This window comes from Phaethon aethereus (assembly GCF_964289735.1).
Source record: "Phaethon aethereus genome assembly, chromosome: 3".
Lineage (NCBI taxonomy): Eukaryota > Metazoa > Chordata > Aves > Phaethontiformes > Phaethontidae > Phaethon > Phaethon aethereus.
This window is the reverse complement of record NC_138576.1, coordinates 116,821,976-116,847,079: the sequence shown is the minus strand read 5'-3', so window position 1 is coordinate 116,847,079 and position 25,104 is coordinate 116,821,976. Positions and strand designations below refer to the sequence as shown.

The following is a 25,104-nucleotide window of genomic DNA, read 5'->3' as shown; positions in this document are numbered from 1 at the left end:
TGGATGCCATCCCCTTAAGGGATTGGCCTGGCGGCACACTGGTGTCTGGCTGGCTCCATTTTTTACTTGAGTGAGCTGTACTGGGAGCAGCAGGCTGATTCTCACCCCGAGGTGTTTTTTGGGAACCCCTCACCTGCTGTGCATCTTCATCCCTTTGCCCCAAAAACCCTGCTGCCCTCCAAGGCCCTCGAGGCCTCTCTCGCCCAATGCACTGGAGCCCTGCATGCTCCATGTCATTTCCATGGCAGGGTGCAGGGCCGTGAGGGGGGCATCCCACCCCTCAGGCTGAGGGCCGGGACGGGCAGCACGGCCCGGTTGGGGGGGGGGGGGGGTGTCTCTCCCGCAGCAGCGAGGTGCCCCCCACACCGCGTGGGACTTCGCCTTCCCTCTCAGGCGGAGGGAAGGCTTCGTCCTGGTGCAGGCAGGCGAGCTCCAGCGCCTTGCCCCGCAGCCCCGTTACGGCGCAGCGAAGCAGGGGCGAGTCGCGGGCGGGAGCGACCGCGCATGCACCGCCCCTAGGGCTGGCAGGGCGCGGGCTTGCGCGTGCGCCGCTCCTCCCCTCACCGGGCGGGCAGCCGGGGGCGCTAGGACCCGCCCTGCCCGCGCGCCGCCGCCGGCGGGCGATAAAGGTCTGGCGGCGGAGCTCTGACGTCACGGCGAGTTAATTTTAAATCCGGACAAGATGGCGGAAAGGGACGCGGCGCGGCGCGCGGGTCCGGCCCGCCAACGGCCTGACCCGGCAGGTAACGTGCCCTCCTGGACGGGCGGCGGCGACCGCGGGCTGGCGGCAGGGCTGGCCGCGGGCCCCCCGCGGGAGGCGTGGGGCTGGGTGGTGGGACCTGTTGGCGGGCGGCGCCGGGGGAGGCTCCGGTATCTCCCCCCTACTCAAAATGGCGGGGCCGGTCGCCTGCCTCCCCCGCCTGCTCTCGAGGGACGGCGGGGGAGCTGGCTTGGCGGCCTCTCCGCTAGGCCTGCTCCCGAGCAGGGTCACACCGCTCTCCCTGTGCGGCCAGGGCCTCCCGCTGCGCGGCCGGCGGCCCATACCGGACCGGCGGCGTTCGTGAATGCGACCCGGGGACTATCCGTCCATGGCCTTATTCCCCGCTGCGGCGTGGCCGGGCCGCCCAGCCGGCCACCCCTGTGTGCATCCTGCGAGAAGCGGGCGGCGCGGGCCGGAATGCGGCTGGCGCCGCCCGGCTGGGCCGCGGGGCGCTTGCCGGGCCCACTCGTGGGGCAGGAGCGAGACGGCCCGTTGGACACCTGCTTCCTCAGAGCCGCGTCCACCTGCGAAGGGAGCAGCACCGTGCAGCTCGGGGAGGGAGGTGGCTGATCCGCGTTAGCCCGTTCCCCGTATGGACCCGGTGCGCTCCACCGTCGGTGCTGTTCTTGCTTGTAATAGATCCTCTGGTGGTGATGGGACATGTCTCTAGCTTGGTCTTCAGCCTCGGATGTGCTGGAGTCTGCGCAGTGTAGGTTGTGGGTTTTTTTTTAATACGGTTATTTCTCGAGAATAGCTTAGGAGCTGAGAACTTGTAACCCTCTCTCCGCCATACTTTGCCTGAGAGGGGACCAGGGGCTTGTGAGGACTGTACTGACTCGAACACTAAGTTGAGTCATGGGAGGTTTTTAGCACTGCACTAGAATACTGAATGACTTTAACATCTTTGTTGTATAACCCTCACTTAATTTGGAAGCAGAACGATTGGACTGCGCACGATTACACAAAACCAAGCAAATGCCATATGCCACTATTGGTTTCAATTGCTTCATTTGCAAGCCAACTAGAGACTGGGAAATCTAACTATGCTATAAACTGGCAGGTGTGGAGTGGCTACTTGCCTGACTTTTTTTTTATAGGAAGGAAAAGGCAGCTGCTTCTGAGCATGTGGAAATGTTTGATTGTGTTTCACAGCATTGTGATTTTTAATAATTTAAAAGAGTCCATGGGTTGAAATTGAGGATATGATACTGCTTTACTGCTTGGGTACTAGTTTCTCCCCCACCCTCAGCACTGCTGAATTTTCTCTGATGGTTCTCTGTGTTTTCACCACTATGTAGTTTAATAATCTGAAAGCATTAGAATATTGCTTAACTTTCTTAGGGTCATAAAAGCACCAGCATACCTATAATAAATGGCCTTTAAAGTAGCTGTGTCATCATTAGTGGTGGAGACACACACATGGCAATGTTAAGTTGCTTGTGTACTTTAGGCATGGAACAACTTAATTGATGGGGTCTGCATATACAGGTACGGATGATCTGTGCCTGCCTGCAGAAGAGCTTTCTGTGCTATGAAATAACAGAGTGGTAGATTGGAATAGTTACAAGAAGAGACATGTAATAGGAGAGGCCTATAACTCTTCCTGTACCATTACCAAGTGTTGCTTAACAGCTGTTATGTTCTAGCTTACTCTAAAGTCACTAATGATGTTACAGTTCCTCCTCAAATAAATAGCAATAGCTCTGTGGTCTTTCTTTTGAACACTTTGAAAAAATAACTCTCTTAAAAGCAGAGAGTGCGGATTGAGGAAGGCTGTATTCTTACCTTTTCATGTTCATCTACCTGCAACTTGGAGATTTCTGAAATTAGTTCTAGCATAGAACTATCATAAAAGCATTCCTTTAAATATGACAGTCTCTCCTAGTTTAGGAGGCCAAGCAGCTCTTGTTGGATGTACAGGAATGCTTGAGCTGGGTCTTGCAGACGTGCTGATGCTTCTCAGGTACCTTGTACCAACTGCAGTCCCTGTGTTTTGGTTAAATATTGATTAATGTTTGCTTACTGACTATACTAATAAAGTACCACTGACTGGAGCAAGATACTGTGATAGATGAGGGATTGTTTTCTCTTCTTTTCCTAATAAGAATAGGGGCACTACCTCAAGCTGGCTAGACTGGGTAAGAGCGGGTCTCTTGGAGGGGAGGAGGGCTGGAGATTCTCCTCTGATGTAGTAGAAGAGCACTTATCTCCTGATGGCAGTATCGCATCCTCTCCAACTTTTTTTGCCCAACTGTAAAACAGATGTAATCGGCAGGTGGAAATGCAGCCAAATTAAATTCTATGTTCTTGTTTTGGTAGTGAATCACAGTGGTGTTAGTCTCCAGCACAATCTGGATTGCAGGTTTCACTTCATCAGTAGTTTTAACTTTGTGCCTGTTCGTAGACTGTTGTACATCTTAGCACAGTCTGTAAAAGTTTCTAACTGTTCCCAGGACATTCGTAAGGAAAACTGCTGAGTTTAACTTAAATCTTAACTAAGTTTGAAGTTGCTTTTGTTACTGCACAGCAGTCATGAACAGCTGCTGTCCTGGGGATGATTTTTGGTACCCTGGCATGGCAGTCTTTGAATGGGAAGTTTTAAACTTTAAAATCACACTGAATTGTTTCCTTGTTTTTACTGTTGCTGCGTGCTATGCCTACAATGTGATCTGCAAGCTGCTAGTTTGAGTGCAGTTTTCCAACTTTTTGCTAAATCCTGCATTAACTTCTCAAACTTACTATACCAATTATTTGTATTTCATTGTATTTTAAGGTTTTGTCTTTAATTTCAAAGATCTAAGGTGAACAAGGCACAAAAATATTTTCTAAGGTTCTGCATAGGCAGGCCTGTTATATTTGTCATTTGTAAGCAGCTGGAATATTTCAGAAGTACCTATATACGTTGGTTCTTAAGACTTTATTCTTACTGGAGAATGACTGGGTCTGTTTCTCAAAACACTTTCAGGAACTTGAACTTCTTGATGTTCTGGAGGAAACATGGAAGTAGCTTTCCTTGGTTTTGGAAGGTTGTTCTTCACATGAAGAATATTATCTCATCCTATAGCTGATTTTGAGGTCATAGTGCTGTGCAGAGAGTTGATTTGCATGTGTACATTTGTGGGGTTGGGATTTGTATCTGAAGCACCAGAAGAAACAGATGAGCAAATCTGAAATGTATGTGAAAACATCACTCAGGTTGATGCCTGCTATTTCAGTTAGCTGCAGAGAAATGACTGATATGAAATAAGTGATGTCTATTAGCACAAGGACTATAATCAAGTCATTTCTAGCAGCAAATTAAAACATAACAGGGACTAACTTTCTGAGACCATTGGTAGCTAACTTGTCTGACCTTTAACTTCTGTTTAGTTCTGAAAGAAATTAATACATTTGTGTAGCGTTAATTTCCAGGAAAGCAAGGTTTTATGTGCTTGCTAGGCATGCTTTTTGAAACACATTCATTATAAAAGTCAGAGGAACTCAGAAGGCATTTAAATTAGGAAGTTGATCCTCTACCCACTTAAGAAACCTGGAATGAAATTTGAGGAATTTGATGATCTGTCTTTCTTCCCCCACTGTTAATTCTTACTTGACTGAATTTCTCTCCTAAGACTTGAAGGTAACACCCATTGTATTCTGTAGCTGTATAAACGTGTCACTGGGAGGTGATCTAGGGTATAAATTAATGCTAGGCAAGTAACTACCTGTTGGTGTTTAACTGGAGTTCTCACTCTGCGGCAAAGCAAGGAGCTTACCCTCCTCCTTTGTGTTTGGGAGGGACCATACATAGGCCACTGTAGTGCTATAGCTGGTAAATTCGCTTAATGAATTACCTCCATAGCAGGTTTTTCATGTGCTTAGATATACTAAAGCTATCTAGCTAGCTTGCCTGGAGTCTTTCACTGAGAATTCCAGTTGCTCCATGGGGCTGTTATTCCTTGAGGTAACAAGACTAGTTTGTATCTCCTTCTAGTGTGACAATAGTAGATCTTTGTGCTCAGTATGATCTGTGAAGCTAAATAAGTCTTTTCTCCCTTTCCCATTAACTGAGCAGAAAAAATACCTATGCTAATTTATAATGGTTAGTAGCTGGCTTCTCTTTAATGTTGGGAAAACTTAAAGTAGAATGTTTGACACCAAAGATAGCATTACTGAGCCGTATAGCATCCAAGGCAGTCTGACAAAAGTTACCTGAATGAATGCAGGTAAGCTGGATATTGGAATTCCTGTTTGATGCCAGCTTGATGAACTCGTGAGCAGGGATATAATGTGAAAGAGAAGACCATTTGGGCCTCTGCAGAAATGATTTATGAAAGACCAGCTTCTTTTAAAAGAATCACCTTGCTCTTCTGTATCCTGGAGGAATAGATAAGAGCACTGTCAAAGCTGTAAGACTGCATAAAGTACCTTTTGGGAAAGGACTCAGCTTACAGCTCAGTTACTGGGCCTCTATTTACAGCTTGCATGTGGTATGAGGGATATCCTGATATGCTTTTGCTAGGAGGGGAGATGTCTCCTCTAATATTTTTTTCTTGTTCTATATGTATTTCCAGCTTTATTTTCAGTGCAGACAGTGAGCAAATGACTGATTGCATTTTCAGGTTTACATACCAGTGATTTCTGCATGGCAAAGTGGGGTTTGTGTGCTACTGCATGTCTTGGCAGGTTCTCTTAAAAGGCTGGAATAGAAGCCAAAACCTGGAAGGCAGCAGAGTTGAAGACTTGAACTAATGAAATGTTGTACAGATCACAGACATGAAGTGTAGAATGTAATTTCAAGTAAATTGATATTTGAGAGTAGAACTTAATTTGCTGTTATGCAGTTGTTGATCAAGTGAGATCAGAATCATGTTCCAGTCTGTCAAATCATAACACTTTCTTTTTTCCACCATTGCCTTAGAGATAGTCATGTTGAATTTACAAGTTCTTACTGATCTCAGTAAAATATTTGAAGTGATTTTTGAGCAATGGGTTGTATAATGATTCCAGGACAACAAGACTTCTTGGTTGTGGGGTTGTTTTTTTTTTTGCTTGGATTGAAAATTATAGAAACCTGTTGGAGAACATGTGTCAGCTTCTTATACTGACACGTTAGCACTACTTCTTGTATGTTGTGTGTACTTGGAAAAGTTATTCTCACCTCTTATCTTCTCAAATAGGGTGGTACTGCTGAGTGGAAAAGTGCAGTTATTTTAACTGTCTCTCAGCCCAATCTTATGATACTGCTGCCCACAAGCCTGCATGCTATGTCTTATTTCCCTCCCCTCCTCAACCCCTTCTGCATTTGCAGCTCCTCAGGTAAATGTAAGAAAGGGTATTCTGGATTTTACTTGTGGCTGTTCATTTATCTTGGTTTGTGTGTAGTGTGATCTACTCGGGGAACATTAAACAATTGGGAAATGAAAGGTACCATCTGTCAATCCTCTGCCTAATATTGAAATCATCACAGTATTGATTTCAGGGGAGGAACAGTTACTAGAAGTACCTGAACTTCTAGGCATGGAGGCAGAAGCTTGGCTTCCTTTAATGTATTGCTTAGACATAGAATAGAAGTGAAAATGACTGCTGTAGAAAATTAGGTTAAGGTTCTTGGTATAACCACATCACTTTCTTAAAACAAGAAGTCATCTTGCTTTTAAGAGGAATGATTTCTTAAGTACTTTGTAATTCTGAACTAATACTAAGGCATTGTTCTTGTTAATGACAGCAGTGTGATTCTAAACATGACCTTACAGCTGCCCTCAAGGCAGTTATCGCTTTCTTCCAAGTAACAAAGTCTTAAGCTTGTTACAGGGATAAGGGAGGGAATGCAGTACAAAATACTTAAAAGGAAATCTTTCTAAACGCTAGTATGTCAGACTTCTTAGTACAGAAATTGTTTGGGAAAGTGCAGTAAGTAATGCTTTTGGGGGTTGGGGCACAAAACTGCGGTATTTTCTAGAGCTAATAGTACTGTAGAAACAAGTAGCTACTGAAAACTTATCACATGTTATGCTCTGAGATTTAAAAGGCAAAAAAAATGGTTCACAATGATGGTGGTAGGAGCATTAAGCTTACTAGCAGAAATTGCATTTCTTAATTTTTTCCATGGAAAAACGAACACGGTCTCCACTATGAACATTTACATAGCAGATGCAATTAAATACTTGTGGAACCTTCAAATGCTACTAGGAATCCTGCTTGTTTGAAAAGACCCTTAAAATGCAATCTGGTGCTTTTAAAGATGTTGGAAGCTGGCTTGTGACAGACTGAATGTTATTCTTGGAGTCTCAGTGTAAGTACTTTGAGTTGCAGATGTATCACTGTTTCATTAATCAAATATCAAACTGAGCTGTTCTGTAGTCTAAACTGTTGTTGACTTCTTATTTCTGTAGTGCATTAGAACTGACTAGATACAGCTTTTGTGAGCTTTAGAGCAGCACACTGCTATCTCTCTCTGTTTGGATTCATCTTCTAAACCCAGACTTCTCTCCCCAGTATTTGTCCTCTGTACACTGTAAGGAAAGATTTCATGGGTCCACAGAATGAGGACAATAAATATGATCTACAAAGACTAAACTGTTGGTTGGAAGGGGGTGTTAAACATGTAACTGTCTGAAGACTGTATTTCCCTCTCCCTTCTCCACCCAAGTGAAAGATGGGTATTAAACCATTTGGTATGCTGTGCTGTCCTGTAGAAAAAACAGTTAGAACTGGCTAGATGTATTCAGACTAGTCCAAGAACTTGATGTAAAGAGAAGGTAGTAACCAGCTCCCCTTCTGTGTTTTCTCCTTTCAGGAGGATGGTGTGGCTTGCCTTACCTCTGGGATTACTGTGTTTTTCCCTTCAGTGCTGTACTCACCATTAGGCTTTACTGTCCAGCAGCCATTTGCTGTCCCAGGAAAATGCTGTTTAAAACCCAAAAATCCTCCTGTTGTTAAGACTCTTGTTTTGCTAGCATTGGCTGAGGTTTCTCTGGCAACAAGTGTTGTGAATGATGTTAAAAAAGCTTAGGTAAATAGGCAAGTCTTGAGCCCTTTGAACTGATATGAAGGTGCTTGTTGCGTGGAACTGAGCTAGTAAAGTGTAAGTGTTTTACAGTGTCCTTATGACAACTTAACTGCTGATTTTGAAATAAAAATTCTTCTAATCTGCTCTTTAGTAGAGACAGCTCGTAGCAGATGCAGTATGTTCGGTAGGAACGTTCAAGGGAATGCTCCTCTAGTGCAGGAAGGACTATGCCAAGCTCAAAGTCTTCCCACCAGTTACACATCCTAGCCTATGTTATTGACAAAACTGAAACTAGTGTTAACCTCTGTTTGTGAAGGAAGGAAACCTTGTTGTTAAGTGAAGATTAACAAATGTGTTGGCTAGCCCAACCGCTAAATCTAAACTCTTTCAGATCTAGACAAATCCTTGGCAACACACAGTCTGATCCAGTTACAGACCAGTTGCCTACCCATCTTTGCAGTGTTATCACATATCACTAAGTCAGTCTCCACATGAACGTGCTTCTTAACTGTACTTGTGAGTTCTGAGAGGCTGGAGAAGTTTTCCATCTTAACTAGGTTGTAGTCACAAAGCTGAACTTTTCTTTTGGTACCAGTGCCCAGTCAAGCAGCTTGTGCCTCCCTCTGAATTGTGCTGGTGCAGCTGTTTCAGAGGCTGTAGAGTGCACAGCACATCACCTTGTGTTTGTTTAAGATAAGTTCATGCCTGGACATAGAACAGTGGTGCCAACACAGAGGGCAGCAGTCCTGTATTGTTCAACAGTACAGTTGATGTGACCCTGTACCTTGCAGATGAAACTGAGTAGCTCTGCTTTTTGTTTGGGCTTCAGCTCTAGTGCTCATTCTTAGTAAGGTGATACAGTTTGTATAAAACTCTATTGGATTACTTTTTCTGATGCTTTGGTTAGCTGACTTGACTCTCAGCAGTGTTGAGTATGTGGCAAAATAAGCAGGAGAGGTGGTTGTGGTACTATGTGGTGCTGGAAATAGGAAAGAGTGGGAGAGTCCTTGTGTGAGTGGGTGGTTAAGACAGCTGTGCTACTGAAATAGGCTTGAAGAGGCAACAGGGGGGAGAGAAGGAGGCAGCAGTTACTGGTACTGTCCTGTTAGCAGAATAAATGTACTTTGAGCTGTTGCCTTAGCAAGGGACTTCCATGCAGCAACAGCAGTGATGCCTGGCAGAGACTTGGGAGTTGTGGAGAGTAGGCATGGGGCTCTGAAGTATATGGACATGGTTAAGTGCTGTGTCAATTAGTATGGGTTGGTTGCAGGAAAGTGATATGGCAGCTCAGGCCTCTTTCTCTGTCTTTAACAGCAGGGACTGTGATGAAAACTGCTTTTGTCATAGCTGTGTGAGGAAAAATCTCTTCCTGCGGTGGAGATAAAGTGAACACATGCAAAATGTCATTTGTTTCTTTGGTTTCAGTTCTCCCTAAATGTGACTTGTGTGGTGCGTTTTTCCTGTTTGGGAAAAACATTGTTGATCTGGGCATTGCATTGGTGCATGTTGTGTTTGCCCCAGTCACACTTCCCTTTCATCTGGTGGGTATGTTAGTGATGCTACCAGGTTAAGAACAGTTGAGAAGGGAGAGGGAGGAGGAATTAAAATACTCCATGAAGGTGTTTGAAGGTAGTTACTGTAATCAGTTTTGCTAGCTATGTGATCTAGAGAAGGCAGTTTTCTAAGGTAAACCCAGTCTCTCCCTGTACTGCTTTTTATTCTTTGAAATGAAATTTAGAACTCTCTTAAAACAGAATTGTAGAGTTCAGTGCTGGAAAAGCTGGATGGGAGGCTTTCTTAGCTGCAGGAACTTAAAGGTGGGGTGGGAAGCTCAGTATAAACTGGAGGTTGGACTAAAAGATCACTTTTGCTTAGAAGCTTCAGATTTTGATCAAACCATGCTTCTAACAACGGAAAAATTAAAGCCTCTTCGGCTTGCTCTGTTTCCTTAAACTTGCTGGTGTTCTTGATTGATGACAGCTTGTTTATCCTGGAAATGAGTATGAAAACTGTCCCTTTGCCATACCTCCCTGTATATAGCAAAAGTGAGTACTTCCTTTGCTTTCTGCTGAGCTCCCCTGTGGCCATGGTACAAATGCAGCTGGGTGACTAAACCTGTTCTGGCTGCGAATCTAAAGATCAAATATGGGGTAATTGCAGTTGGCATCTCTTGCCTTATTCTTTTCTCTCTACTCTTCTCGTTCGAAATCTTGGTTTAGGTTAGCTGATTGTTGTTTAAATTATCAGCTGCTGATATGAGGAATACACACAAAGTACATAAGATGTAGTTACAGCCTAAACCAATTAGAAAATACTGACTGAATCTTCTTGTGTGAGCAACAACTTTAAAGAAAATCACGCTAAAATACAAGCAGAAGTCTGCCTGGTTTAAATCTGTGTGGCCTGCAAGGATCCAGTTAGTCTGCAGCATTCACAAAGAGCTTTCAGTTGCTATTTCCAGAGACCATAGTAAATTAGGGCATTGTCAGGTCCTGTGTGTTCTCATCCTCATCCTCAAGAACCTGTGGGATGGATAAGAAAGTGGAGAAAAGGCAAGTAAGGGGCCGTTTAGTGCTTTCATCTGCCTTAGTATTCTAAAACAGCGTTCTTTGAGGGGGCTGGAAAAGTACTGGTAAACCTTACTGTGGGTAGAGGTCCTGTTATAGGTCCTTCAGCAAGTGTGCTAATAATAGCTGTGGTTTTTAGGCAGAGTGGAAGAAGGATGAGAAGCATGCTTTGTCACTATCCCTACTCTCCAAGTTTTTCATTGTAGCTATGGAGAAATGTCTTTCTAACTAAGTTCATGATGTGCTTTCAGAAAAAGAATCTTTATTTATATATATATATATATATATATATATAAAAATTTGCTACTTACTAGGTTGTGTCAGGGTTTGTGCTGCTTAGTCTCTGCTTATTGGTATTCTCTTGTATGCATTAGCTGAATTTGAGGGTTGACTTTTTTTGCTGCACCTCTTCATTAGTCTCCCTCTAGGTTTTCTGTCCCCTTAAATGGAGAATGCAAAATGTCAGCTTATCAGTATTTTGCATAGCTATGAGAGAGCTGTCTGCCTCTTGCATGCATGCAGACCATTCAACAGAGAAGCAATTTAAAGTACATAGGAGTAGACAGGGCTATTGTTTGATTAGTTATGATGCTTCATAGGTATCTAGGTCATCAGAGTATTGTCTTTTTCCCCTTCACTGGCAGAATTGTAGCTTCAGGTTCTTCTTGCTTCTGCTCAGTTTATCTAACAGTTCTAGATCTGCCTCCTAACATCCTATTGCCCTGAAGGAACAGAGAGAGTTAAAGGCATCTTCCCCCTGTCCTGTACGCCTCTGTCAGTCTTGTTGGATATCTAAACAAATTTTTGGAACTTAGCTCATCAGTCCTATTTATAGCTGAAATATTCAATTATTTCTGGCCTTAAAATGAGCTACTTGGCAGTATTTGCTAGTCAGTACTAGGAAAGCAGTGATGCATTAAGGCCTGTGGCAGTCCCATAGCTTTCATGGGGGTCTTGCTGTGAGCTTATTGCATGGAATAGGACTGCTGGAGAAAGGGAAGGACAATTTTGTGACTTAAATCTAGTGATTTTTTTTTTTTGTTGATGTGCCAGATTTTTTACCTTGTCCAAATAAGGTTTGAAGGTTAACCTATTTTTTCTACACTCTGGAACTCAGTTCGCACATGCCTATACTTTCATCAGTTCACTACACCAAAACAAGAAACATTTAAACAATTTGTCTACTTTCTCTCTAAGGAAGATTTCTCAGGTGAAGCTCTGAGAGAATGCATTATGTGTAAATGTGGTGCAGCAGGTTCTTCGTGATAACTTATTTTAAGCTTTTGATTCAAGCTGTGAACTCCCTCAGGCCATGGAGGTAGAACAAGATTTCATGCCATATGGTTTGAGGTTAGTGTAGCCCACTTCAGCTTGCTTTACTCTTCAGGCTGGGGGGGACACCTATCATGCATCTGTATTGAACTATGATGGGGAGACTTAGATTACTTTTGTGTAGACACAAATGTGTGATGTCTGTAGAGCACCAGGAAAAAGAGTTCAGGGATACTGAGAGCTGAAGTACCTAGAGGTACTGGAAGTTTTGATTTAAAGTTGGACTTCTAGCAAAGTGCAGGTTTCTGTACAAACAAGATAAGACGACTACCAGCTTGAAGACCTACAGAGTGAAGTCTTTGTAACTGCTTGTGATAGAGCAAGTGGAAGGAGTACTGATGAGAGCCATCTACATTAATGAAAGAGACTTCTTTAGACTTTGTTGATAATCCAAGTCTTAAGCCACTAAAAATCAAATGGGATTTAAATTTATTTTAATGTTGTGCTGCATCTGTGTGCAGTTGCTTCTCTGGACAGTGGGCTGGACAGACAATTACTAGTTGTCATTCATTGCTTGTTGATCATAAAACCTATATTATATCTAACCGCAGCTGAGTTTAGCAATCAGTGTGTGCTTTTTTTTCATCATGAAAGAATGCAAATGATGTGTTTAGCAAACTCAAACTGTATTTGCGTTGTAACCAATGTAACTATGTTGGTACTTTATTTCAGTGTGCTTAAAGGAACTTGCGTTTAAAGCAGGTTGTCACTTATTTTCATAGTGCAGGTTGAGCTGACTGTTCTCACACTGCAGGACAAATAGGTTGTCAGCTGTGTACTAAGGGGAAGCAGGAATTAGCTTTTCATTTTACCTCATACTTTAAGAAACGGTTTATTTAGTTGAGTTTGTTCAGTTGAAATATTGTCTGTATGTACACAAGAAGCCACTGTTCTCAAAATCTGGCTTAGCATTTCAACAAATGGTGCTTGTTCTGGATACTTAGCTGATGAGTGTCAATAGTAGCCCTGCTGTAGTTGTTGCCGAGTGATGTGAAGAGCTTATAGGGAAACTGGGTGACAGTATCTTCTCTTGGCTATATTAGCTTCCATTCAAGTCTGTCTGTTTCTGTGTCTTGCTGAATTTGCTTCTTTTATATCTCCTAGCCTGTTTGACCTGGGTTAGGAAGTGATTATGCACAGTCAGAACTGTGCATTAGCTCACGTGCTGTAATTGAATGATTTAGGTTGGAAGAAGCCAAAATGGACTAGGGAGTGATTAGTGAACAGCCATAGTATTACTACTCAATGGATAACAGACTTCAGGGGCGAGTCCAGGTGGTGATCTTTTTGCATCAGCTCCAGCCAGAGCAGTAGATATGACTGTAATCTGGAGTATGTTAGTTCAGTAGTACAGAAGCTTCAAAGGTCAGGTGAACATCTTGGAAAAAAGAAAAATGTAGCTATGGCTTTCTGGGCCTGCAATGCTGCATGACAAGCTCTAGTGCCATATGCTTTGACAGATGAGAGCTTTTCTGTATGTACTAACGGCCTGAGGTCCAGTCTTCTGTGCACATGGGGATTTCCAACGGCATTGATACCAACACTGGTGAGTGAGTTTGATGAATCTAGCAGCCTTACTCTGGCAGAAGGCAGTGTTGCTTCTCTGTTCTATGTGCAGTGCAAGGAGCCATCAGCCATGCCTCTGAAACAACCACTCTGTGAATGTATGGGGCAGATGTGCTGGGTCCATAACCCCCTTACTGGGATGGAACTGGACTACTTGGAAGTGTTAAGGAACACTATAAAAAACAAACAACAAAATCCTCCCCAAAACAACAAAAGTTTGTTCCTTTGGTTGCCTCTGTAGCAGTACTGAGTGTGTTGTCATGGAGATGTATATAGGGAGGCTGCCATGATCTTTGCAAGTCCAAATTACTGTCCAGTTACCTAGAAACACTTCAGTGTAGGAGTAGTTGTTCTGTGAACACCACCTCTTCTAAAGCTAGTCCTCAACTGTTCCTATACTTTATTTGTTGGGACTGAAATATTGCAACATCCTAGAGCAGTTTGTGTTCCTTAGTCTGGGCTTTAGGACAAATCCACTTAAATTCTGAGTTTCAAGTAGAATGCTATGATCATACTAGGTCAGGTGAGGAAAAGGTGTGTGTGGGGAGTAAGGAGTAGGGCTCATGTACTGAATTTCATTAACTCCTGGCCTGACTTGACTTGACAGTGGTATCAGCACACTTATTTTATGAACTACTTACAGAACTTACTACAATGCTTATGCAACTTTTGCAGAAAACTGGACTGTGAAGTGGGACTTCTTGCCCTGACCATTGTTTTGAGAGACTGCTCTAAAAGTAGTTCTTGGAAGTGTAATGTCATCCTTCTGCCCAGGATGCTGAAGCCTTTTAGAAAGGCTTCCAAAATACTCAGGTGCTGCCTGAGACTGACTAGCCAGAATAACAGGGTAAGCAGCCATAAGGTAGTATGAAGGACCAAAAAGGTGGTGATGTCTGCCAAGGAGCATGTGACTCGTTAGCATATGCTGATTATGCTGCTGGGACAAGCAGTAGCACTTATTCTACAGTTAACATGCTTAACTTGTGCAATATCTGTCCTGGTAATTGCTAACTAGTTTAAAATCCTTTGAAGGGAAGGGTGTTCTCTGCGACTTGAGCATGAAGTTATCAAACCAGCTCTTCTGGAAGGATCAAGTTTCCTTCACAGCTGTCAACACTAGTTCTCCACCCTCTAAAGTGCTTGATTCATGGCAATGATAGTCTTTTCTGTAGGTGGGTTGGGAGCTTTCAGATATATTAGGCTGGCTAGTTAAAAAAAACCCCAACAACCCAACCCAAACAAAAACCCCAACTTCATGCTCTGGACTTGACTTTCCAATTTCTGCTTGTAAGTGAAATCAAATAGGAACTGAATAAAGCCTAAGATGATGGAAGTCAGGCAAAAACACCAGGAGGCCTTCATGGATGAACAAGGAGCTCCTAGATGACCTCAAATACAAAAAGGAAGCCTACAGAGGGTGGAAGGAAGGACAGGTGGCCTGTGAGGAACACAGAAATTCTCCGAGCAGCCAGGGATCAGGTTAGGAAAGCTAAAGCCCTGTTAGCATTAAATCTGGCCAGAGACGTCAAGGGCAACAAGAAAAGCTTCTATAGGTACGTCAATGGTAAAAGGAAGACTAGGGAATATGTGGGCCCTCTCTGGAAGGAAATGGGAGACCTGATTACCAGGGATATGGAGAAGGCTGAGGTATTCAGCTTTTTTGCCTCAGTCTTCACTGGCAAGTGCTCAAGCCACACTGCCCATATTGCAAAAGGCAAAGGCAGGGACTGGGAGAATGAAGAACCACCCACTGTAGGAGAAGATCAGGTTCGAGACCACCAAAGGAACCTAAAGGTGCGCAAGTTCATGAGACTTGATGAGATGCATCTGTGGGTCCTGGGAGAACTGGCAGAGGAAGTTGCTAAGCCACTGTGCATCATATTTGAGAAGTTGTGTCAGTTCCGTGTAGATCCCACTGACTTGGAAAAAGGGGAAACATAACCCCCATTTTTAAAAAAGGAAAAAAGGAAGACCTGGGGAACTACAGGCCGGTCAGTCTCACCACTGAGCCTGGCAAGATCATGGAGCAAGTCCTCCTGGAAACTATGCTCAGACACATGGAAAATAAGGATTGGTGACAGCTGACATGGCTTCACTAAGGGCAAGTTGTGCCTGACAGGTTCAGTGGCCTTCCATGACACAGTTAAAGTGTTGGTGGATAACGGAAGGGCAACTGATGTCCTCTACCTGGACTTGTGCAAAGCATTTGACACTGTCCCGCACGACATCCTTGTCTCTAAATTCGAGAGACATGGATTTGACAGATGGACCACTTGGTGGATACGGAATTGGCTGGATGATCGCACTCAAAGAGTTATGGGCAATGACTCAGTGTCCAGGTGGAGACCAGTGATGAGTGGTGTTCCTCAGGGTTCAGTATTGGGACTGGCACTGTTTAACATCTTTGGCAACATGGACAGTGGGAATGAGTGCACCATCAGCAAGTTTGTGGATGACTCCAACCACACTGAGTGGTGTGGTTGATACTGTAGAGGGGAGGGATGACATCCAGAGGGACCTTGACAGGCTTGAGAGGTGGGTCTGTGTGAACCTCATGAAGTTCAACAAGGCCAAGTGCAAGGTCCTGCACATGGGTCAGGGCAATCCCAAGGACAAATACAGGCTGGGTAGAGAATGGATTGAGAGCAGGCCTGAGGAGAAGGACTTGAGGGTGTTGGTCGATGAGAAGCTCAACATGACCTGGCAATGTGTGCGTGCAGCGCAGAAAGCCAGCCATCTCCTGGTCCGCATCAAAAGAAGTGTGACCAGCAGGTGCCTCTCCCCTTCACTCTGGTGAGACCCCACCTGGAGTACTGCGTTCAGCTCTGGGGCCCCCAACATAAGAAGGACATGGACCTGTTGGAGTGAGTCCAGAGGAGGGCCACAAGATGATCATAAGGACTGGAGCACCTCTTCTATAAAGACAGGCTGAGAGAGTTGGGTTGTTCAGCCTGGAGAAGAGAAGGCTCCATGGAGACCTTATAGCAGCCTGCCAGTACCTGAAGGGGGCCTACAAGAAAGCTGGAGAGGGACTTTTCACAAGGGCATGTAGTGATAGGACAAGGGGTAATGGCTTTAAGCTGAGAAAGGGCAGATTTAGGTTAGATATAAGGAAGAAATACTTCACTAGGATGGAGGATGATGAGAGAGTGGAACAGGTTGCCCCGAGCAGTTGTGGATGCCCCATCCCTGGAAGTGGTCAAGGCCAGGTTGGATGAGGTGTTGAGCAACCTGGTCTAGTGGAAGGTGTCCCTGCCCATGCAGGGGGGGGTAGTGGGGGGGGTGGGGGTGGAACTTGATGATCTTTAAGGTCCCTTCCAACCCAAACCATTCTATGAATCTTCTCTTCTGTCCTCTCTGCACCCTCGTGGGTGCAGAATACTCTTAACAAGATGATGTGAGCTTTTAATGGGCATATTTTGTGTAAGCTCTTGATAGGACTATCTACTTTTGATAGGGAGAATCTGCTTGTTTAGAAATAACTAGTGATAAAAGCTCACTCTACTTTGTTTGTTTGGAAAGCTTTTTGGCTTGAAGAGGCTTTGGGTGGCTATGCTCTGCACTAGCAGAAGGATGCTGCTACAACTTGTGCTAAGGTTCTGATGACTTCCAGGTAGGAAGAGATGGTTAATGTGAATGAACTGAAGTTCCAAGTGAATGAAGTTGCAGCTGTTGCTTCTGACTATGTTACAGTCTACCTTAGTTTACAAAACTGACACTTCAGCTGAAGTGAAGTATGCGTTTAAATAAAATAATATAAGGCTGTTTTAAGTAATCAAGTTAAACTTGTTCCCTGGGGAATATGTAGAAGCAGAGGTTTCCATAAGCTATGTGAATATCTGTTGGCTAAAACACAGGCGTCTCGTCTTGGATCTGTGTGATCTTAATGCTTTTATCAATAGAATTATTCCCTTTATGTTTCTAGACTGTGATGTTGAAGGCTTTCTTTCTGACTGTCAAAATCCTTGTACCTCACCTGGGCTATCCTCCCAAGTTTTCTGGCCTACAACAGATGCTATCTATATGGGGCCAAACCTGTTTTGTAAACTCAAAAAAAGAGGGCTTGTTTAATTTCTGGGAATACAAAAGCTTTAGGCCAAAGGTGAGAGGTTTTTCTTCTGAAGTGGTAGCCAATATTGTATAAATTCCAACCTTAATGATTCTGTGATAATGTGGTTTGTATAGTTTGGTGTCCTGTTGACAGCTTTTCTTTTTAAAGTTATTCCTTCCAGTTGTCAGGCCTGCTGGTGCAATTGAATTTTTTGGCCTGCTCTGTCAACCAGTTTGAGTTAGGCTTATGCTAGGGGATGTTTTGTGCGCTCCCTTGGATAATGCTGGAGTTTAGTTCTAGCTGCTTAGGATTTAAACATTCAAATTTACTTCCTGTTCAAACAAAGTACTACACTAGCTGAATATATTGAAACTTTTTTAAAAAGAAATTTAATGCCATTGGCCTTTGAGGCAGCACAGATTGGATGCTTGAAAATGGAAGTGTCCCCTCTGATTTGCAATGAATTGAAATGCTGTCAGAACCAGTTAAAGAGACAGCCACTGGAAAAACTCCAAGGTCACCATGTTACCAGTTTTTCAAGTTCATGGTAATAACTCAAATGTCTCATTACATCCACAAAACAGCGTGCATTGGAGCACTGTTCGTAAGTCTTCTGCTGAGGATGGTGTTTAGGATGCAAAGTGTGGCAGGAATGACTTGGCAGGTCCTGTGGGTGTTAGCAGGGTGTCTGCCACAAATTAAGCTGTGGTGTGTTCCACGGTGCCTCATGACACATCCTGCAAGAGAACACTGCTTCTGGGCTGCTTCCAGGGGAAGCATGGGGGCCATGTAACATACCTGTGCACAATGCATCAAGTAACTGGAGATGGCTGCTTCTCTGTCTTTGTTAAAGTAATGTTTGGAACTACAAGCATGACTAGCAGTCCAATGTACTTAAATTCATACAGTGATGTTCCCAGATAAGTAATTGCTAGGAAGGTGCCTCTATCAGGTTTGTACACATGGGGTTCTGATTGAATATGGCAAAATGTAAATCTGGAGTTGGAGGCAGTTCTGTAAAGCACAAAGCTGCTTCCAGATGCTTAATGGGAAAAGTGGAATCAGGTCAGTGGCAGAGTGTGTTTCCCAGAAGTGTTAGACCTTGCACATACTCAGGAGTTTATCCTCTTGCAAGCAGCGAATAGGCACTCTGAAGTCTGTGCTGTACTCAGAATTGAAACAGGTATAGTGTGTTGGAATTAGAGAGGAATTTAGTCATCTGCTGATGCATGTAATCCTGGGATTACATACTAGATCAGTGGTCTTGCTTGTACATGTTGGCAAGCAAAAATGACAGAAAACATTTAATTTTTTTCTTTTCTTTCAAGAGTAGAAGGTGTTGGTGATCTAAAAATGCCCTTTTTAGGTCCTCTTTGGAACTTACTTAAACTAATCAATTTTTTCAACAGAGAGAAAAAGGCCCTTGATTTTCAATGGAAGTTATACTTAAGCTTTTAAAAGGGGTTTTGATGCTGAAAACCAGTTTTCCTTTGTGATTTCTTAAAATGGAGAATGATGAATATCTGAAATGTAGACTATATGCAAAGCTGATGAAAATGGACACGGAACTGCTTTTTATCTCATTGTCTGCAGATACGCGTTCCCAAGAGCATCATTCTTGCTGCTGGGAATGAAAGCCCAGCTCAAGGCTTCACTTGAAGGAAATGTCTAGTGCCCTAAGCTCTGACTTACTAATGTATTGTAACCTGTCAATTTGCAGGTAAGCATTATGAGGAAGAAGAGGAGGAGGATGCCCTACCTGACTCAGATGCCCTGCCAGACTCAGATGACGAGGTGGATTTGGATAAGCCGTGTCCCATACAGATTGTTCTTGCTCATGAAGATGACCATAACTTTGAATTAGATGAAGCAGCATTGGAAAAAATCTTGCTTCAGGAACACATCAAAGATCTTAACATAGTAGTTGTGTCTGTAGCAGGAGCTTTCCGCAAAGGAAAATCTTTTCTGCTGGACTTCATGCTTAGATACATGTATAACAGGGTGAGTAATTTGGATTTTCCCTGCAGGAGAAAATTAGTTTCATATTTTAGTCATTTACCTTTGTATTTGTTGACTTGAGCACAAATATAGCAGGTCAAACTTTTCTTACTTATTGGGGGTGGGGAAGCCAGATACTCTGTTTCTACTCTGAAGAAGTGTATTTAAGTGACAGTTTTTCAATATAAATTTTTCTGTAGTTATCAAGGGAACTTACTGGTGTCCTGATGTAGGTGGGCATGAGAAAAACTCGAATGAGACAGCATGGTGGCCTTCTAGTTGAGCTTTGGGGAAGGGTTCATCTGAGTGTTGGCTTGGAGGAGTCTTGCTTTGACTTGATCTCCTGAAATCATATTGTAGAACTACCATTGTTGCAAAACGAAGAGTCGTATCAGGTAGATATTGGAGGACTAATTCTGCTTAAATCTGAGGTATAGCAAAAGGGAGAAAGTCTCCTGTTTGCTGCTTGGAATGTGTCTCTGAACATAATCCAGGAACTTTTAAAATCCCTCTAAGTCACTGGTTAATGAATGTCCGATCCAAAATTTCATTTCTTCTGTTAGTTTGTAGCTTTTGGCTGGTGTTGTCTTGTGTCTACTATACTTAGAACTCTTGGCTGATATGGAGAAGGTGGGGTAGGGACTCCTGTGAATGTACGCATCTGCCTGTCACAGGTTGTGGTCTGTTTCTTTTAATCTGTGTAGTAAATATTGACAATTCAGTGTTTTATTGCTTTTTGAAGCTCTTAAAAAACCAAACAAAAAACCCCAACCAAAACCCCCAACAACCCCCCAAAAAACCAAACCAACCAAACAAAAAAACCCAAACAAACAAAACCCCTCAAAACCTCCCAAAAAGCCAGAACTGATTCCTTGTTTGGTCACTGTTTTTTCAGAGTTGGAATTCATGGTAGCAGAAACTAACCATGACTTAATCTATTTTACCTTTGTGCTAGCTGGCCTGATAAGTCAGGACGAACCCTGTGGTTACAGGAAATAGAGGAATATTGCAAAGAAGCTGCTGGTAGCTGGCAGATGAAGACTTCCTTTCTCTCACTCCCAGTAGTGCTTGCTGTTGAATTCCTCTCACTGATTTGCCAACAGCTCTGTAAGAAAGACACTGAGGGTATAGTAGGAGAAATACAGAGAGCAACTGGTTGCTCCCAACTTACTAAGACTCTTTTAATCTAGGGAGGAATAAACATTTCATTAATATAGCTGTTCAGTGGGTAGCCTTTTGTGTGTGTATTAAACCCTCTCTAATGTCCTGTTTGTATTAAAAACAAAACAAAGCCAAAAACCTCAAACTGCAAACAAACAAAAAAAACCAAACTCCCAAGAAGTATAGCAATCTGAGCGAGATGGTGGCTAGGTAGAGGTGGTGCTAGTCCCTTCCAAAAATAGAAGGGATGAGCTTTAAGCAAACACTCTAACTTTCAGATTGTGAAATAAAAAAGTTCATAAAGCAAAATGGATTGAAACACTATTTCAGCCTTTTGTAATATCATGCCTCTCTTCCCTTTATTGCACAATCACTTTTTTCAGTTTTCTATAGGTGCCCTTCAAATTACCATTTGTTTCCCTGAAACTGAAGATGAAGGCAAACTTGGCCATCTACTGTAACAACTATCTTTTGGTAAAAGCAGAGGAGTCTTGCTTTCCATGTGCTGCTTCTGGCCAGGCATGTGCATTCTGAAGCTGTAATGCTTGCAGGCCCTTAGCTGAGCTGATCCAACTCAATGATGCATCAGAAGACACTGCACTTTACCGAATTGTTTTCCTGCCAGCAAAGTGATGTAAACTAGCTTAAGGAAAGAGCTGTTGCAAACAGATTGATGGGAGTTGGGGTTGAGAGAAGATAAGTGCAGTGCTTCCTCTTTTGAGCTCTGCTGAATTTTATCAAGTCAAATGATATCCTCTATGCTTATACAAACTTCAGTACAGGAGGGGAGGCCTTGGTGTAGTGTTTTATAGTACTCTTTAGTCCGATTGCTCCATCTTCAGTCAGGCTTAATTACAAGTCTGTATTTTCTGTGAACTAAATACTGAATCCTGCACAAAATAATAAAGCATCTGCATTCATTTCATAATCAAGCAATTTTGGGATATCTTCCCCTGTGCATATTAACATGTGTGATGAAAAACTTGCCAAGATACTTCAGAATCCCATTTTCTTGTCTTAAATCAAGAGCTGGAAGTCATGTGAAAAGTTACTGTTCTAAAAAATCTCACCTGTGTCAGTTGAAGTCACAGGTAGAATTTTGGCATGGCTGAGATTGGTCACTATCTTCAGGGAAGTAGGCATCTCATTTCAAGCACTGATACTTGGTGTTATGATTGCTCATTTGAAATGGAACAGAATTTGTGGCAGATTAGCCACAAAACAGCAGCAGTTGTGTACTCAGCAAGCTGCTGTGATCTTTGCAGTTTAAGCCTTATTAAGAGTTGGGTGCAGTAACGCTAGTAACTTTAGATTTAAAGGCTTTTTTTACAGGGGTATGACCTTCTTAGCTTGCATTAATCTCCAAGGTTCACTGCATACTAATGACACTACGGAAATAAAGCTGCATTGGTCCTTTCATTAGTGTGGAATATATTTAGAGAGGTTATCTTTTAGGTGACTGATAGAAAATTGTAGTGCAGCTTCTAGCTTGGTTTCATGTAGGAACAAAGTCTTTTTTTTTTCCCCTCCTCCCATCCCTTGAATATCTTTCAAGGCAACTTGATGGATGGAGACTGTTAAACACTGAGTTTTAAGTAAGGAAAGACAGACGTAACAAGCAAGGAGTGCTTCAAACCGATGCAAAGGTCAGTCAGAGACTGGCTTAAGTGCATCATCCACAAGATGAAGCAGCTTCAGCTGAGGTTGTGCCTGTGAAGACACCAAAGTCTCCTGTGACATGAATCACGTAAGAAATCAAATGTGGTCCTATCTAGTGCTCATTGAGGGACTTGTCAAAAGATTTGTGTAGTTTTGGTCTGAATTGCTACAAATAAGGATAATTTCGAGACCAAACTGGGAAGAAGTATTCTTGTATAAATGACAAATGGAACATACTGTTGAATAATGTAACAGATGCTTTTGCAAAAGTGAAAAGCTACAGTCCATTGACATATACCTGTGAAATATGATTCAGCATTGCAAAACTATCCTGGAATGTACTGAAACCCAAAGCAGGCCTGAAGCTTTCATTTCTAGAATGGTCAGTGGATGCATAAGCATCTTCTGGGATAAAAGTACTCCAGGGGAAAGTTGTTCAGGTTTTGTTTAGTCTCTGTGGTAGAGGTGTATGTACCTGCATGACAAAACAAAAAACAAACAACAAAAAAGAAAAAAACCCCAAACAGCCTACCTGGAAGGAGCTGTGGTTTTCTTCACTTGGATACCTGTGTCCACTCTCTGATTTTTTTTTTTTTTTTTTTAATCTGCTCATCTCATTTACTTTTGCCATGTCTGATCGAAGTATCAGAGCTGAATGGTGTGCACTTAGCATTTGGGAGAATGCTGTTGCAGAACTCCTTGATGCCTTTCCCTCTTAGTATGGTTTGCTCTGCATGTTGCTAGGAATGTGTGCAGGTTTTCTTTCCAATCCCGTTTTAGAAATAAGCATTTTCACTTAGTTGTATTAAGTATTTCTATTCTGTACAGCCCCTGGGTGCTCATGCTGTTTTCTGAGATGTGAAGAGATGCGTCTTGGTGAGCTCTTTTCTGAAACTGCCAGTGCAGAGTCAGCAAGGTAGAGACCATAGCCTAATGGATTGAAAAGTCTCCCCTTTGACCTTCTCAAAGAACACACTTTCCTGGCTGATAATCTTCTTTGGGCAGTCGGGCAAATTCATTAAACATCTCTTTCTCTCCCTCTCTCCGCCCCTCCCCCCCCTTCCTCTCCCTCTCTCCCCGCCTCTGTCCTGCCAGCATGCTGTGTTCTAGCCTGTGAAATAAAGGGTTTTTTTCTAAGTCCCCTCATCAGTTAAACTATTGTCTGCCTACCACTTAGCTGTTAATGCTTCTTACTTGCCCAGTACATAAACTACATTCCTGGGTTAAATGTGCTCATATAATGGCTGGATTCTTCTGTGTGAGATACTGTTCTGTGTGTTGCCTGTCCTTGAGGACTGACAACCTTGTTACAGTACCATCAGCCAGAAATATTAGCTGCAAACTGTACTTGACTCTCTGATAGCCTTTCCCAAAGTGGGCAATGTGCCACTAAAATTTTAATATGGATGGGTTGATTGACAAGTATCAAACTCTCAGTGTGACCTTTTCTCTTGAATCCTAATCACTTAGGAAAAAGTAACTGTGACAAGCATAGATTGTAGATCTTCTGGTCCTTGCCTATTCTCTTTGGCTTCTGCAAGCTGACACTCAGAGTCTGGTGCTGGTCTCTGTTAGTGCAGGAGCTTAGATACTTAGCTAGTTTCAGCAGTTGACCTGTTGGTAAGGGGGAGGGGAGAAGATTAAGTCAAGATCAGGTTTTTTGTTCCTTGCAGAGGCTTAGCTGCTCCTGTAGTTAAAGTACATGCTATTTACAACTGTGTTCAAGTTGAGTTCTCTCAACTGTGGGAGAAGAGCATGCGTGCAAAGTGGAATCAATGGACAAAACTGAGCTGTTCTCATTAACTGTGAGTGCGTGAAACTTGAAAGCTGTGCAGGTATACTCTTCAGTGGCTGAAGAGTTGTGCAACCACTGAAATACAGTAGACTGACACAACATTTCTTTGGATGATCCTTGAAACACAGTAGAGTAGCATTGTGTTTTAATATTCAGTGTAGCATTGTCAGTCAGCTCTGGGGAAAATGAGAGAACAATGTGGAAGTCAGCTAAGACATAGTATGCTAAAAAAAGTTTAAAAATCACCTCCTTGGTTTTAACTAAGTTCCTCCTCTTGTTTTGTAGACTTCTCCATGCTGGATAGGTGGAAACACTGAGCCATTGACCGGGTTTACATGGAGAGGTGGATGTGAACGGGAAACCACCGGCATTCAGATTTGGAGTGAAGTGTTTGTAATTGATAAACCAAATGGAACAAAGGTAAGTGCTTGACTTAAATAGGTGTATGTCAGGATTTTTGCCTCTGTGGGTATATGTTTAATACCATGGGTTTCATGGAGACAGTTCAAATATCAGTTGCTTTCCTTAGCCTTCAGTAGCTGTATAATGTATTTGGAAACCTTATATCAGTGCAAGTATGAATTTTCCTGCTGGGCTGTAAGATTCAATCTCCAACAATAGTCCCATTCTGAGAATACTTTGTTTTGGCAAAGTCTGCTCTGTCCAGGCTGATGGGTCAGTTGTCCTGTGGATGTTGTAGAACTGTAATGGCTATAAATACCATATATAGACAAATGCTATGATAAGAACAGTTCTGTAACAAACACTGTTTTTTAAGAGGTGAGAATGTGTAGAGCTTGTGTAGTGAAATGTAATGCATGGCTGTTAGTATTGGAAAAGGCTTCAGTGTCTGGAAGCTGGTCCTTCCATACACTTTAACAGGTAGTCCGTAAAAAAGGACTAAGTCTAACAGTGGGGTAAAAGGCTTTAACTTTATTCTAATCAAAGCTGGTGCATCTTTTTTTAAATCTAAGTCAGTTTAACTGCTAAGTTTGGTTGTAGGTGTTTACCTTCATGCTGAAACAAAGTGTTCATGTTATTAATAAATACTTACTCCACAATACTGGTGGTGGATCTTGAGCTATTCATGTTTTCCTGAACCATAAACTCTTGGTTATTTAACTTTCATATCCTTTGTATTTGCAAAGGAAACAACTAATGGCCAATCAATATGAGACACTGATCTTAGTGGCTTAAAGGCATGCAGGAAGTTTTATCAAATTT

The 25,104-nt window shown here is 42.8% G+C and overlaps 1 protein-coding gene across 2 annotated transcripts in view; it reads left to right on the top strand.

Moving 5' to 3' along the window:
• Nucleotides 1-682: 682 nt before the first annotated feature.
• The window catches only part of ATL2 (atlastin GTPase 2), a gene marked incomplete at both ends in the record, with an annotated part of 40,545 nt that continues 16,123 nt past the window's right edge, over nt 683-25,104 (top strand). For both annotated transcript variants that reach the window (XM_081997678.1, XM_081997679.1), the window contains 3 exons: nt 683-743; nt 18,988-19,268; nt 24,166-24,300. In XM_081997678.1, coding sequence (XP_081853804.1) covers nt 683-743; nt 18,988-19,268; nt 24,166-24,300 — 477 coding nt within the window. The remainder of the gene's footprint in view (nt 744-18,987; nt 19,269-24,165; nt 24,301-25,104) is intronic.